General features: G+C 50.2%; 2 protein-coding genes across 2 annotated transcripts; both read left to right on the forward strand.

Moving 5' to 3' along the window:
- The first annotated feature begins 2782 nt into the window (after positions 1-2782).
- LOC100834780 (cation/H(+) antiporter 15) lies at positions 2783-6208 on the forward strand. Its single transcript, XM_003564432.4, has 4 exons — positions 2783-3335; positions 3421-4419; positions 4486-4897; positions 4985-6208. The coding sequence occupies exons 1-4, from the start codon at positions 3060-3062 to the stop codon at positions 5977-5979; spliced, it is 2682 nt and encodes an 893-aa protein (XP_003564480.1). The 5' UTR covers positions 2783-3059; the 3' UTR covers positions 5980-6208.
- Positions 6209-12417: 6209 nt separating this feature from the next.
- On the forward strand, positions 12418-13527 carry LOC100834904 (protein LURP-one-related 8). The gene has a single exon (XM_003567174.4). The coding sequence runs from the start codon at positions 12577-12579 to the stop codon at positions 13222-13224; it is 648 nt and encodes a 215-aa protein (XP_003567222.1). The 5' UTR covers positions 12418-12576; the 3' UTR covers positions 13225-13527.
- The last annotated feature ends 329 nt before the right edge of the window (positions 13528-13856 follow it).

The raw sequence follows: 13856 nt of genomic DNA on the forward strand, positions 1-13856 counted from the left end.
GCTGGCGGTGAAAGTAGTACTCTGTCGTGTCGTCGAACGTCTAACAAACCAACACATTAGTTTTCAAATACGGAAATACCCAACTAGAAATGGCAACGTAGACGCTCGCACCTGCACACCGGAGCAACGTCGTGTTACCTCACCAGTGCGGTCTTGCAGCGTGCTCTGACCCATCACGTACGTGGAAACGTGGCGCTGCACCGGCATCGACGCGGGCTGAGACCTGAGAGGCGAGGCCGCTCAGGAATCGCGATGGCCGACTAGTGATTACCTCTCCTTCTCGTCCTTACTTTTTATTCCGTATACTGTTCTTTTTTATCTTATCTCTCCTGAAGTACCTTTTCGTCTCATTTCTCCCCTTTCACACCCGCTTCTTCTGCACGCAGCTCTAGCTAACATCTGTGAGGCACGCAGCCACTGTCACGGAGCCGCCATCGTGACCTTCCAGCCTGCGAGCTACAAGCCGGCTTGGGCGACGCGTTGTTGTGCACGCCCTAATGGAAACGACCAGGAACGGAGAACAACGTTCTACGCTGTCGTGTGGTGGCGCGAACGCTTTCGAGTCCGCGACGTGGTCGGCGTGAAAAGCAACCTACACTCGCTAGAGCAGTGAAGTTGGCCCCGATGAGTTGCTAGGAAAAATAGTGTGTCAGCCTGTCGCGTCGCATCGCATCAATCCCCAATTCTCCGTGCGGATCCAGTATTACATACAGAGTTCAGGAAAAAAAAAACATCAAAGCTATGAGAACAATCAATACCACCAAACTTCAAACATGCAACAACATCGTCACCAACTTTAATAATTTTCATCTATTGGTGTCCAATCATTTCAACAAAATACGTGTACATGTTCATCGAAACAACAGACAAACATCCCAATATATTTTACCGAAATCAGTCTTTTCTCTCTCGACCGTGGCTTAGTTAAGTACTTACCTTTAAATTTTGAAACAATACAGGTTTTATACTCAACTTTCAATATCAGGTAGATTTGGCATCTCATCCAAGTCAAAGCGATACCACTGATGATCTGGTGGTGGTTCGACACATTTGGTAACCCAATCACCAAGACATTGCAAAAGAAAATAAAATTACTCCGTAGTAAGTTTGAAAAACAAATCACCAAAAAACAGGATGCCAGCGTAAATAAAGAAGAAACGATCGTATTTTAAATATAATAAAATATTTCAATTAAAATTGTAGAAACTCCGTGAATCTCTAAGAACAAGTTACAAGAAAATTCATAGAAAATAACAAATGATTTTTATGAATGTTCATACATTATTGAGCATACCAGCACCTACTTTATTTGTATCTTTTATATATACAATATTTATTTAAAAATCTGAATTATCAATATTTACCCCCACATCATTGGTCATATGCATTGATAGTTTGAAAGTTAAGAAGTTTAGGATCAAACTTGTCTGAAATTAGAGTTTAGAGACCAAAACTAGACTCTATCAATATTGAGATACGAAAAACAATTTTTTTTACCTAATTAACTAGCATGTCAATCTAAACTTAATGTTGATGCAAGTTTTTATGCTACCGATAACTCGGCTGGTTGGGGTGCTGTGCTTCGGGATCACCATGGGACCGTTCTCGCCTGTGCCTGGAACAAGATTGCTCATTGCCGGGATGCGGCAACGGCTGAAGCTTCGGCTTGTCTAGAAGGTCTGCGCATGGCTCGCGGCTTCTCGACCTTACCTATTATTGTAGAAAGTGGCTGTACCGAAGTGATTCAAGCCATCAATAGTAAGATGCCTGGATCCTCTTCTATCTGTGGCATCATTGCACACATTCAGAATCTCATGGTGTTTGATCCTGGCATCCGTTTTCGCAAGATCGACCGCCAGAGTAATGAAGTTGCTAATGGCTTAGCTCGTTGGTCTATTAGTGTGTCGAGTGGTGGTGTTTTGCATGATTCTATGCCATCCTGCGTGATGCGTCAAGTCATGCTTGATTGTAATCCAATCAATTTTGTTAAGCAACACGTAATCACTTGTCAAAAAAAAAATCCATTATATTGACAGTCACAGTTAGTTCACATCCATTGTTTTTTTATCTCTCAAGCAACGAGACATTTAAAAAAAAAACTAACTTTCATGGTGCACAAGAAGTTCTCCGGAGCTCAAAATCAAACATCTCATCCCGTAATTTAGCAACATGTCAATTAAAGCCTTGTCTGGTAGAACTGTATGGCGGGATAAATTTACATGACATTTTCAAGTACGTAATCTGAATATTTTGAAATATATTAGAGAACAGAAGCTTGAAACTCCAACTCTAGCTACGTAGCAGCTTCTGGGGAACTGCAGGAGTATTTGTTAAACTTCTTTTTCGCTATACTGATACCGTCTTTATGCAGGCGCCCTTTATGTAATAGATGACCATGTTGTCTCTCCTCGTTTTCTCATCTCTTCGCAGTGGCAGAAATCTCAGTACTCTCATGTGACAGTGACACTAAAACGTGTGGCGCGGCAATATCATCAGTTTGGTACAGACTAAGTCTCATGTAAATTCGATTTCTTTTTTGACGGGATAAATTCGATTTCCACACAGCAACATCTACCTGCACTGATCATGAAGTTTATACTCAATACTAAGCACGAGCGCGAACGTCTCCCAGGAGCTCACAATTAAGTGCGCAACGCCAAAACACAGCCTTCACGCCTTCAATCATGGGCCAAGCACGTGTGCGGCATATTTAGCATGTCTCGCGGAAGACAGTTAATGAGAACCAAGCATTGCGTGGTAGAACTCGTAGCGAAAGTGAGTGGTCGGTCAAAAACCAAAAGCAGAGACCCTCCGCATGCAAGCTCCAAAGTCCCCGGGCAACCAGTGAAAGCCGATACAACGCAGTGACCCCACCTGTTGCTCCCGTTTGACCACTTCATTCCCCCGAACCCGTTCCCGAGCGTACGTCGAAGCCAAACTCATTCGATCGCAGGACGCAGCCAGCAGCGGAGGCAAATCTAGCAGGGAGGAAGAAGAAGAAGACGCGAGCGGGTGATCCAGCTAGCTAGCGCGAGAGGTCTCGCTCCCCATGCGCCAAGATGGCGTCCACCGTAGCGCCCCTGAACGCCGACATGGACCTGCCAACGAACGTGACGACGCAGATCCGCAACTCGACGGGGACCAAGGCGGCCGGGCTGGTGGTGTGCTACTCGCCCATGATGATCACCACCAACGGCATCTGGCAGGGCGTGAACCCGCTCGAGTTCTCCCTCCCGCTCTTCATCCTCCAGGTGGCCGTCATCGTCGTCACCACCCGCTTCCTCGTCCTCCTCCTCAAGCCCTTCCGCCAGCCCCGCGTCATCGCTGAGATCCTCGTGCGTTACGACATTTCCCGTGAATAATGTACTAATCACGTATGCCCGCATTGTGAATTGTGATCGTCGACGCGTACGTGTTCAGGCCGGCGTGCTGCTGGGGCCTTCGGTGATGGGGCAGATGGAGGTGTGGGCGAACATGGTGTTCCCGCAGCGCAGCCTGCTGACGCTGGAGACGGTGGCGCACCTGGGCCTCCTCTACTTCCTCTTCCTGGTCGGCCTGGAGATGGACCTGGACGTGATCCGGCGGTCAGGGAAGAAGGCGCTGTTCGTGGCGCTGGCCGGGATGGCGCTGCCCTTCTGCATCGGCATCGCCACGTCCTTCATCTTCCGGCACCAGGTGTCCCGGAACGTGCACCAGAGCTCCTTCCTGCTCTTCCTCGGCGTCGCGCTCTCCGTCACGGCGTTCCCCGTGCTGGCCCGCATCCTCGCCGAGATCAAGCTGCTCAACACGGAGCTGGGCCGCATCGCCATGTCCGCCGCCATCGTCAACGACATGTGCGCGTGGATCCTGCTCGCGCTCGCCATCGCCATCTCCGAGGTGAACAGCACCGCGCTCTCGTCGCTCTGGGTGCTCCTCGCGGGGGTCTCCTTCGTGCTCTTCTGCTTCTACGCCGTGCGGCCCGGGATGTGGTGGCTCATCCGCCGCATCCCCGAGGGCGAGGCCGTCAGCGAGATGCAGGTCTCGCTCATCCTCACGGGCGTCATGCTAGCCGGCGTGTGCACCGACGCCATCGGCATCCACTCCGTCTTCGGCGCCTTCGTCTACGGGCTCGTCATCCCCAGCGGGACGCTCGGCGTGGCGCTCATCGAGAAGCTCGAGGACTTCGTCACGGGTCTCCTCCTCCCGCTCTTCTTCGCCATCAGTGGCCTGCGCACCAACATCGCCAACGTAAGGGACCCCATCACCGTCGGCCTCCTCGTGCTGGTGTTCGTCATGGCCAGCTTTGCCAAGATCATGGGCACCATCATCATCGCCGCGCTCTACACCATGCCGTTCCGCGAGGGCATCGCCCTGGGATTCCTCATGAACACCAGGGGACTCGTTGAGATGATCGTGCTCAACATTGGCAGAGACAAGGAGGTACCCCAGTAGCTAAAATTAATTTCCCCTTAATCATCTTCTTAGATCATGCGTTGATTTGCGTAGGTGTTGGACGACGAGTCGTTTGCCGTGATGGTGCTGGTGTCGGTGGCGATGACAGCGCTGGTGACGCCGGTGGTGCTGGGCGTGTATCGGCCGTCGCGGCGCCTCGTCGGGTACAAGCGGCGGAACCTGCAGCGCATCAGGCACGACAGCGAGCTCCGCATGCTGGCCTGCGTGCACACCACCCGCAACGTGCCGTCTGTGCTGTCGCTTCTGGAGCTCTCGAACCCGAGCAAGCGCTCTCCAATCTTCATCTACGCGCTCCACCTCGTGGAGCTCACTGGCCGGGCCTCCAACATGCTCGCCGCCGCCGCTGCCTCCGCCTCGAAGCAGAACCGGTCAGGCTCGTCCTCTGCCTTGCCCGCTGCCACGGAGCACATCTTCAACGCCTTCGAGAACTACGAGAGGCTTACCGGTCAGTGCAGGCATGACACATGAGTGCCTATTGTAACATTTTGTAAGTTCAAATGGCTGACCGACAAACGGTGCTTGTGCGACGCAGGAGGTGTTTCCATCCAGACGCTGGCGGCGGTGTCGCCGTACCAAACCATGCACGACGACGTGTCGGTGCTGGCCGAGGACAAGCACGTGTCCCTCATCGTGATCCCTTTCCACAAGCAGCAGACGGTGGACGGCGGGATGGAGCCGATCAACCCGTCCATCCGGGGCTTCAACGAGAGCCTCCTCTCCACGTCCCCGTGCTCCGTGGCCATCCTCGTGGACCGGGGCCTCAGCGCGGCCGCGGCGCGCATGGCCACGGAGCACCGCGTGGTGCTCTTCTTCTTCGGCGGGCCGGACGACCGCGAGGCGCTGGCCTACGCGTGGCGGATGGTCGAGAACCCGGGCGTCTGGCTCACCATCCTGCGGTTCCTGCCGCCAGACTACAGGGCGCGCTCCTTCTCCACCAACTCCAACTCCTCCTCCGGCTCCGGCTCCGGCTCCTACCGCTCCGCCGCTTCCTACGAGAACGTGGACTCGCGCGCCATCGCCATCAACGCGGACGGCAGCAAGACGGAGCTGCAGATGGACGAGGAGTACCTGGGCGAGTTCCGCGCGCGCAACCACGGCAACGACGCCATCACCTACGTCGACAAGATGGTGGCCAACAGCGAGGAGACGGTGGCGACGATCCGGAGCATGGACAACAGCATGCACGAGCTCTACATCGTCGGCCGGCGCCCTGGGGAGGCCGGCTCGCCCATGACGTCGGCGCTGGACGACTGGATGGAGTGCCCGGAGCTGGGGCCCATCGGCGACATGCTCGTGTCGTCGGACTTCTCCTCCACGGTGTCGGTGCTGGTGGTGCAGCAGTACGTGGTGGTCGGGGCGCCCATGGCCGCCGTCACCGCGCCCGCGCCCAGCAGCAGCGACCCGGTGCGCCAGTACGTGAGCAACGCTAACCAGCGGCCGGCTGCCGCGGCGTCCGGGGCGTACCGGCCGGTCCCGGGGTCGGCCGCGGCCAATAGCAGATGGTCTAGTGACACTGTAGGCTTCTGAGTTCGTGCCGTAGGTTCTTAATTCGTTTTATTTTCGAAATTCTCTAGTGTATATTATTGTTCATCCGGATTCGTTGTGTACGTCTGGTGCGCCCCATACGTACCCTGTCCTGGGTTTGTAGCTGCTTGTAATTGTTACTCTTATCGTGGAACGTGAAGGTTGAGATTATTGTACTCTTACTGCTTGGATGGTTGCTTGTCAGTGATCATCTTGTGTCAGATTTGGTGTCGAGGAGCAATGGTGTTTTTCGTTGTTATTTCAGACACCGATCTGCATTGGATTACCACTTTGTACTGGAGCACTCGTTTTGTGTAAACTACTTAGCTATGTCTTTCACCGCCACGGCGAGGGGGCAGACTGCTGGCACGGGTGTCCACCGAAGTGTTCAACAGCCGACAAGGATGCAGTGTCCAGGTCAGGCACATTGAGGCTGGTTGGGCTGTCATTTGATGTCCCGAGACTAGCTGGTGTGTTTTGGTTATATTACTCACTTATTATTGGCCTGTTAGTAATCAGCTAATCTTAAAGTACCTTGTTCGCCTTCGGTTACTGAACTTCAGTTACCTGTAGCCATGTTCTCTGAAGAACGGGCCGGTATGTGACCTGGCTTCACATTTCGATGCGGCACAGACTCTGTCCCATGTGTGGTTGGCGATTTCAGCAATGTTTTTTTTTTACTGAAACAAGGATGGAGTTGGGAGCAGTCCCCTCCTTTCTAAACAAAAAACAAAACGTAGATCTTCCAAAACCACTGTTTGGGTTTATTGTTAGTTGGTGCCACTACCATTTTAAAAATTTATTACACGAAATCAGCACCTTTCAATCAAATTAAACAAAAACCTACACAATTGTATTAACGGCTCTAATCTCGATTCTGATGTGTAAGCCCACTTGTCAGGCGTGTTTTTGACACTACAACTACCATGCACATCATCTGACATGGCGTAGTTCAACATTTTCCAGGACAATATTACTTAGAAGTTAGAACCACCGCTTTGCTAAAAAACTTGAAGGACGATTACATTTTGGGCAAGCCTTTTGCTCAAAACTCAAATATGCAACCTACAGGTTTCGACATGATATTTGATAACATAAGCTTCGCCTCGCACATGGATGGCTTAAAACCTTTCAAGCAAGCAGAGGATGTTGCGGTGATGAAACATGGGGCTCAAAAGCCAGTTTGTTCTTGTCCGATTAATCTCCAATCAATTGACATAAAAAACAAAGTAAAATAGTAGGATTGATTCACGATGATGAGGGATTAACGAGCGCATGCTAGCGATAAGAAGTGAAAGGAAACACAAAACACCCATGCTCGAAAATAGTTTTCAGGATGCGGCAACTTACGTGGAAGGCGAACTGGATTATCGCACACATATCTACTTAACCGCCATCATCGTCACCACTTATAACCTCTTATGTCCAAGCGGGAACACATATCCAGTGATACATCTCTCTCTCTCTCTCTCTCTTTCTTGTCCTCCTCCTCATGACTAGCATACCCCAACGCAGAACGGGTGGGCATTGCTGGCAAATTTAATGTGAATGCATTAAACTATATATTTGGGTTCCGTGCAAAAGAAAATAGCAAAATGGTGTTTCAAGTAACGTCATCCGAAAAAGTGGCAGTCTTGAGCTCCATCTTTGCCATGGCATGAACCTAATGGTTGTAACAATAAACACGTCCTGGTCATGTTAGAATCGGGATTAGGATCAATGATACAACCATTTGGGCTTTGTGCACCAACCTACCTTTTTTTTCTTTCTAAAATACACCAAGGTTGGTGTATCATCGTTTAAAGAAGGAGGCTACGATGCAGCAGTTACAGGTTTTAGAGTTTACGTATTAGCCGGTGTCACGCCACATCACTACGTCAACACCTGAACACCCAAAGCCTCTTCCCGAAAAGAGTTTAGCCCTGACCCAGTTGACAGCCTCACGAAAAATCTCGTGATGATCCTCCGTGCACTTGGCTGGGCATGATCAAACGCAATGTTGTTTCTATGCCTCCGAATCGACCAGCAAATAAGCGCAATGCTAGTAGCAATCTCTTCTCTATCTCATGCAACAACCTACCTGAAAAATGGTGTCTTTTTTAATAAATTATAATATGGTGGTTTCGTTCTTTTGCCTCACAATGACCCAAAAGTAGTGGTTTTGAACAAATTACTCCCGAAAAATGTCTTTCGCCATTGGATCCACTCGTGCAGCTTACTGCTAGGACATAGTACTGCATTGAACCATTGATTGTATCGTGATTAATGGGTTTGAAATCAGGAGTGGAGCTACAATCCATTAAGCCTAGGGCCATTCTCCAAATCGCTAAAATTACCAAGACCCATGGCAACCCTTCAAATCACCAGAATTAACAAAGAAAAAACCTACCCCTGCGGCCCCCTCTCCCCTTTTTGAAATCACAATCGTTATGGCTATATTGATTCAAAGATCAGAATACAAATTACCAAACAAAGTGAAGCTTACACCTACAACAAGATCCTTGATAAAACTTAAAATTACACCGAGCTTCTTCATAGTTAAAATTTCTAGATCTAGTATTCACGTTTTACACTCTCTGCATATCTAGCGATGAAACTGCGAAACCTGGAGACAAGTTGGACTGACCTTGTAAATTTTAAAAAGCCGCATGAACTCCTCTCAAAATGTCGGGGCACAATTACTAAAAGTTCACGAAAAAAAATCGAATACCTTTGCAACCCGTATATCTTGTTGAAGCTCGGAAATTTAGTGGAAATTCTCTCCATTTTTTTTCATCAAAGTTGACGGATTCTCCAAGTAGGGAACAGGAGAGGAAGATGGCAGCCGAAGAGACAGGAGCCAAAAAGGAAACACGCGGTCGTCCGCCGGTTAGTCGTTCTAGCTACCAGCTGTCCTCAGTTCTCGGCATCCAGAGCTATGCATCGATCGCGTGCGTTCCCCTTAATTTCCCCCATCCATCTATCCGGCGGCACTAAATACGAAACTCTCTGCATCGATCGCCAACTCCTCCATCCGCTCGTATCATTGTTCATCTCGACTCCAGTCCACATGGCCTGTTTCGCTCGCATGGATAGCTGGATACCCCCGTGCTTTTCCAACGTTTTCGCAGACTGCAGCCTCCATCCTCAACCTGACCGCGCGCGCGGCCCATCCATCGACCGATCGCCGCGCCCCCGGGGCCAGCAGACCTGTGACGAGCATCGCGCCACGGAGCCCCCAAATCAACCTGGGATCACGGGAATACCACTACTCTACTCGATCCCTCCCTGCCACTACAGGTCTACAGTACGCCGCACAGTGACCCACGCAGCAGCAGCACACAGCACGCAAACCAGAAGCCGATCCAGCGAGATCGATCAGCGGGGAACAAGGCAACGTGACGCGATGTGTGGCCGCTCGTCGGCTACAGAGAGACGCAATGGGGGATCGGCCGGCCGGTAAGGTGGGGCCCGGCGCAGTTCGGTTCGCGCGGGGGTCGGAGAGCCGAGAGCGACGGTGTCGGGGGGCGCGGAGAGATTGTGCCGCTGGGGACACGCTGCATGCGCGCTTTCCTTAATCTCTGGGGTACTAGAAGGAGTGTGATTAATTAGGGATTTAGAAGGGAAAGGTTAATGGGTAGGTGGCCACTTGATTAGGCGTCGACGCCATTCGGGACAATGGAGAGACACCATGATGCTGGCTGCTTAAGTTGGGATCGTGCAGTTAGGTTGTGGGTATTAATCGCCCTGTCTCCTGTCCGCCCTCCCATGTTTCTTTAGCCAGATTGGACGTTGTAGTAGCAGCCTGAGATTGACGGATGTTGTGGTGCTTGGACCATCATTGTGTTGTGTCTTGGAGCATCGATCGGGCCTGTCGCCTGTACGTTCCGGCATAGTACTAGTTGATTTTACTTCTTTCTTTTTGGCATGTTTGTGATTGTCAACTTAACCAGGTTACACTTTTGTTCCTAGCACTGGTACTGTGTATGTCGCGATAAATCAAGGAAGATGGCATTTGTGTCATTGCATAAGTAAATGGGGGGGACAGTGACAGCGTCAGGGGTGCTAGAGAGCAGAGCAAATGACAAGTTTAATTTTTGTCCCCTTCGATACTTCCCATTGGCTACATGTAGTACATGTTTTCTTCCCTTAAACCATGATATCCGCATGGGGATGGGCGCTATCCGTTGGGTTTTATTTTGAGAAGCATGTGTTTATACTTTTCGAGATCTTAGCAACAGATACATGCATATATGCAGTAGAGCAAAAGCTTAGTGGGGTGGTGCGTGCACAGTGCACACGAGTAATGCATCCAAAAAGATAGTTGTTAGTTTGTAAACTACAAACAACTTTATATAATTACTACTAAAATATATGGATCGAAAGGAAGTGTCACATGCCCGGCCGGGATGAGCTTGTCGAGCAAAAGGTCTACCGTTATCGATAGTGGCGAGCAAGGGATGATTTTGTAATGTATAAATCATGACAGCCTTTTAATCCTTGCATATGTCCTTCAAAAACCAGGATTAGTGGGTAAGTGTGGCTACTTAAATAAAGCTAATCATGTGATCAACACAGTACTCCTGTAACCTGTTAGCAGCTAGCACTAACATATCTTTTTCATAAATACATAAATAGTTGCTGATATTTCCAGATTGATGTTGGCAGAGGTTGGGCAAGATGTCTGTTAAGGAAAAAAAGATTATAAATGTACTAAGTAATAGTATTACCCTTCTTTAGACAAAGGGAAATATAATTAACTGATAGCGGTAGCTAGCAACCTTGATTTGAAATGCACGGTACGATAGTTCAGCTTTGCGGGTTCGTCCAGCGCACACGTACCCTTGATCATACGGCACATCCGCATAAAATTGATTGATTAGGCCGAAGATTACGGACAAAATCATTGTGCTGCGGGTACTGGTCTCCACCAATAGTCCGATACTGCCCCCGGTCTTAATCGTGGAGCATCTCCCCAACCAACGGAGGAGGCCAGCTGATGCTGACCATTGCTCGCCCGTTTGGTGGATAGCTCGTCAATAATGTATCAGCGCACCAAAACCGTTTCAACGTACATATATGTTTTGAATGTATTTTTAGAGGTGATACATGGGAGCCGTCGTCAAGATTATAAATATATTATATGCCACGTGTAGAGGGTAGTCTAAATTATCAGTTGAAAGATTAAAATCACGCTAATCTTATTTGAGCTCGTCATGATCATTTGACTCGGAGCTCGGGTAGTTTTGATTTGTTATTTGTCAAACAAACAGTACTAGCCCGTCAATCGAACCGAGAGCCAATCCCCCAGCTCCATTTGTCGCACTCATTTATATTAACATGTTTTGCGTACGTATACTGATCTAAATGAGAAATATCTAATGACCGGTTAAATTATGAGCACGTACAGGTGCCCCTAGGTCTCTAAAATAGTCTAGCCAGTTTTAGCACCGAGAAGGGAACCAATGAATTGACTACAGATGGCTCTGAGCTAGCCACAAGCTTTGCCTTTCCCACTTCTCAGCAGCTACCTGGAATGCTACCAAAAGAAGAAGTGACCGATATATACCTGGCTAGTATGCCTAGCAACGTTGTTATCCTTCAACCACAGCCCCTGATCGTGACTAGCTAAGCTAGTTAACCCTGAAGGATATCGTCATGCTCTGTTAATTAATCACATTCCTTCACTCCTCGCGTTGATTAACCGAACAAGCACCGTGTCGTTAGCGTTTAGACCAATGGAATGTTATCGGCATGGAATAAATTTGTGCCGACCCGGGGCCATGCGACTTGGATCGCTTTCTGAGCCGCAGTAGACTAGCGTTTCTCCTTTTATTCTTGTGGTGCGGGCTTGTCCACCCGAAGCCTGGCGTCCTGCCGCGTGTCGATCCCGGGCCCGGCGCTCGAAGCGAGTACGTGGATAACAATCAACAGTTCGCGTCCAAATCGAACATGTAGGAATAGGTCTCTACGTTTCATGCGTAAAATGCGGCATCGTTATCTTTCTGTTCACGTAGTAAGATGATGCAAGATAAACTAGAAAATGCAGCTTTAATGGACCTAATTAATCTGACACGTATAGCATGCACGCGCAAAACTGTAGGAAGATGTTGGGCTGTTTTGATCTTGATCCGATCGAGTGGCTTCTGGGCAATAGCTGGGGAAAAGAAATGCAGTAGCAGTACACAAATCCTGGTTGATTTATGCATCATCGTTCTCGGATTCTGGTGAATAACGTGCAATCCTATACAAGCAGTCCTCCCTTTGTTATTGCTTTTTATTCCAGACAATCGGAGATAACAAAAACAAACTGGCACAATTGATTAATCAAGGAACAGGTCGTTAAGCAGCACCCCATGTCACCCCTGTCCCTACGCACGTCAGAGCAACATGCCTTTGCCTTCTAGTCCGCAGGCGTACAGTTTCTTTTGGCCCACCATGGCACGGGACCTGTATATAAGCACCCCACCCACCTTAGACTCCATTCTCAGAACCAACAAGCAGCCTAGCCTAGCTCAATCAGCTCTGAGCTAGCTATAGCTTGCCGACGACTACTCAGCAACCGCCCCATCCAGAGCTAGCTACTACTCTCCAAACTCTTTGAGATCATCGATCTGATACATGGCCAAGGTTCACCCTAACGTGGTGGTGCCCGCGCGGGGCGCCGGCGAGCGGGCGGCGGCAGAGGAGGAGCCGACGACGGCGACGACGGTGCTGACGGTGTGGCGCAAGTCGCTGCTGTTCGACTGCAAGGGGTTCACGGTGTTCGACGCGAGGGGCGACCTGGCGTACCGCGTGGACAGCTACGCGTCGGAGTCGGGGGACGAGGTGGTGCTCATGGACGCCGCGGGCCGCCCGGCCTTCACCGTCCGCCGCAAGCGCTCCTTCAGCGGCCAGCAGTGGCTCGTGTTCGCGGGCGAGGAGACCCGCCGCCCCGTCTACTGCGTCCGCCGCAGCGGCGCCCGCGGCGGGAAGACGCTGGCGCACGTCACCCCTTGCTGCGCGAGCGGATCCGGGGAGCTTTCGTCGTCGGGTTACGAGGTGGAAGGGTCGTACGCAAAGCGGAGCTGCGTGGTGTACGACGGGGAGAGGCGGGCGGTGGCGGAGGTGAGGCCCAAGGAGGAGGTGGTCGGCACGGACGTGTTCCGGCTGGCCGTGCACCACCAGCCGGGGAGCGGCGTAGGCGTGGCGCTCGCCATGGCCGTCGTCGTCGCGCTCGAGCAGATGTTCGCCGGGCCCTCGCTCCTCAGGAGCTGGTCTTCCGCCTAGATGATTAGCTGATGCTACTAGCTATGTTTATTTATTCGTTTCTTGTATTTTGATGATCTAGTCAAGCTATAGGCTTCTTTTTTGCCCCTTGCGCCTGCCTGCGGTTGGGGTTATGGATTTTGTTGTGAGATGGTGAAAATCGATCCATTGTGTGCGGGCATGGGAGCAGAGCTCGATCTCTCTGTTGTTCCTTGATGCCCCACAAAGCGTACATATACAAAATTGAGGTTTTTTGGGTTCATGAAAGTCCTCACTCCTAGCTACTGTCGACAGCATGCCATGAATTATGTTACCTTAGAATTCTTTCCGTTGTTGTTGTTGTTTTCGCGAGAAAAATACTTCAATTTTGTATATACGGCTCTCGTCTTCCCAACTCTCGAGATAACACCTCGTCCTTTACAGAGTGCTGTCTAGCTTGATCTTGCTGTATACGTTTTTTTCCTCTTCTTTTTGGAAGCCTTACGTATGCAGTTCCTGGCCTGGATCCCGAGTTTCTCGCAGTGTTTGGGCAGTGTTTGATTGGCCATCGCTTTTGATTCCATCTAAAGGATCGCCAGAGAGATCTAGAGAGGGACATCATTTTCGTCCTTTTCTTCTGCTCCCCTTGGTAGATGGAAACATGGAATCATATT

Source organism: Brachypodium distachyon, chromosome 2, assembly GCF_000005505.3.
Source record: "Brachypodium distachyon strain Bd21 chromosome 2, Brachypodium_distachyon_v3.0, whole genome shotgun sequence".
NCBI lineage: Eukaryota > Viridiplantae > Streptophyta > Magnoliopsida > Poales > Poaceae > Brachypodium > Brachypodium distachyon.

Excerpts from the sequence above, each read along its gene's own strand:
- LOC100834904 (XM_003567174.4), top strand. The coding sequence starts at position 12,577 with ATGGCCAAGGTTCACCCTAACGTGGTGGTGCCCGCGCGGGGCGCCGGC.
- LOC100834780 (XM_003564432.4), top strand. The coding sequence starts at position 3,060 with ATGGCGTCCACCGTAGCGCCCCTGAACGCCGACATGGACCTGCCAACG. Across the intron at positions 3,336-3,420 it reads GCGTCATCGCTGAGATCCTC|GCCGGCGTGCTGCTGGGGCC; the intron begins GTGCGTTACGAC and ends GTACGTGTTCAG. Across the intron at positions 4,898-4,984 it reads GAACTACGAGAGGCTTACCG|GAGGTGTTTCCATCCAGACG; the intron begins GTCAGTGCAGGC and ends TGTGCGACGCAG.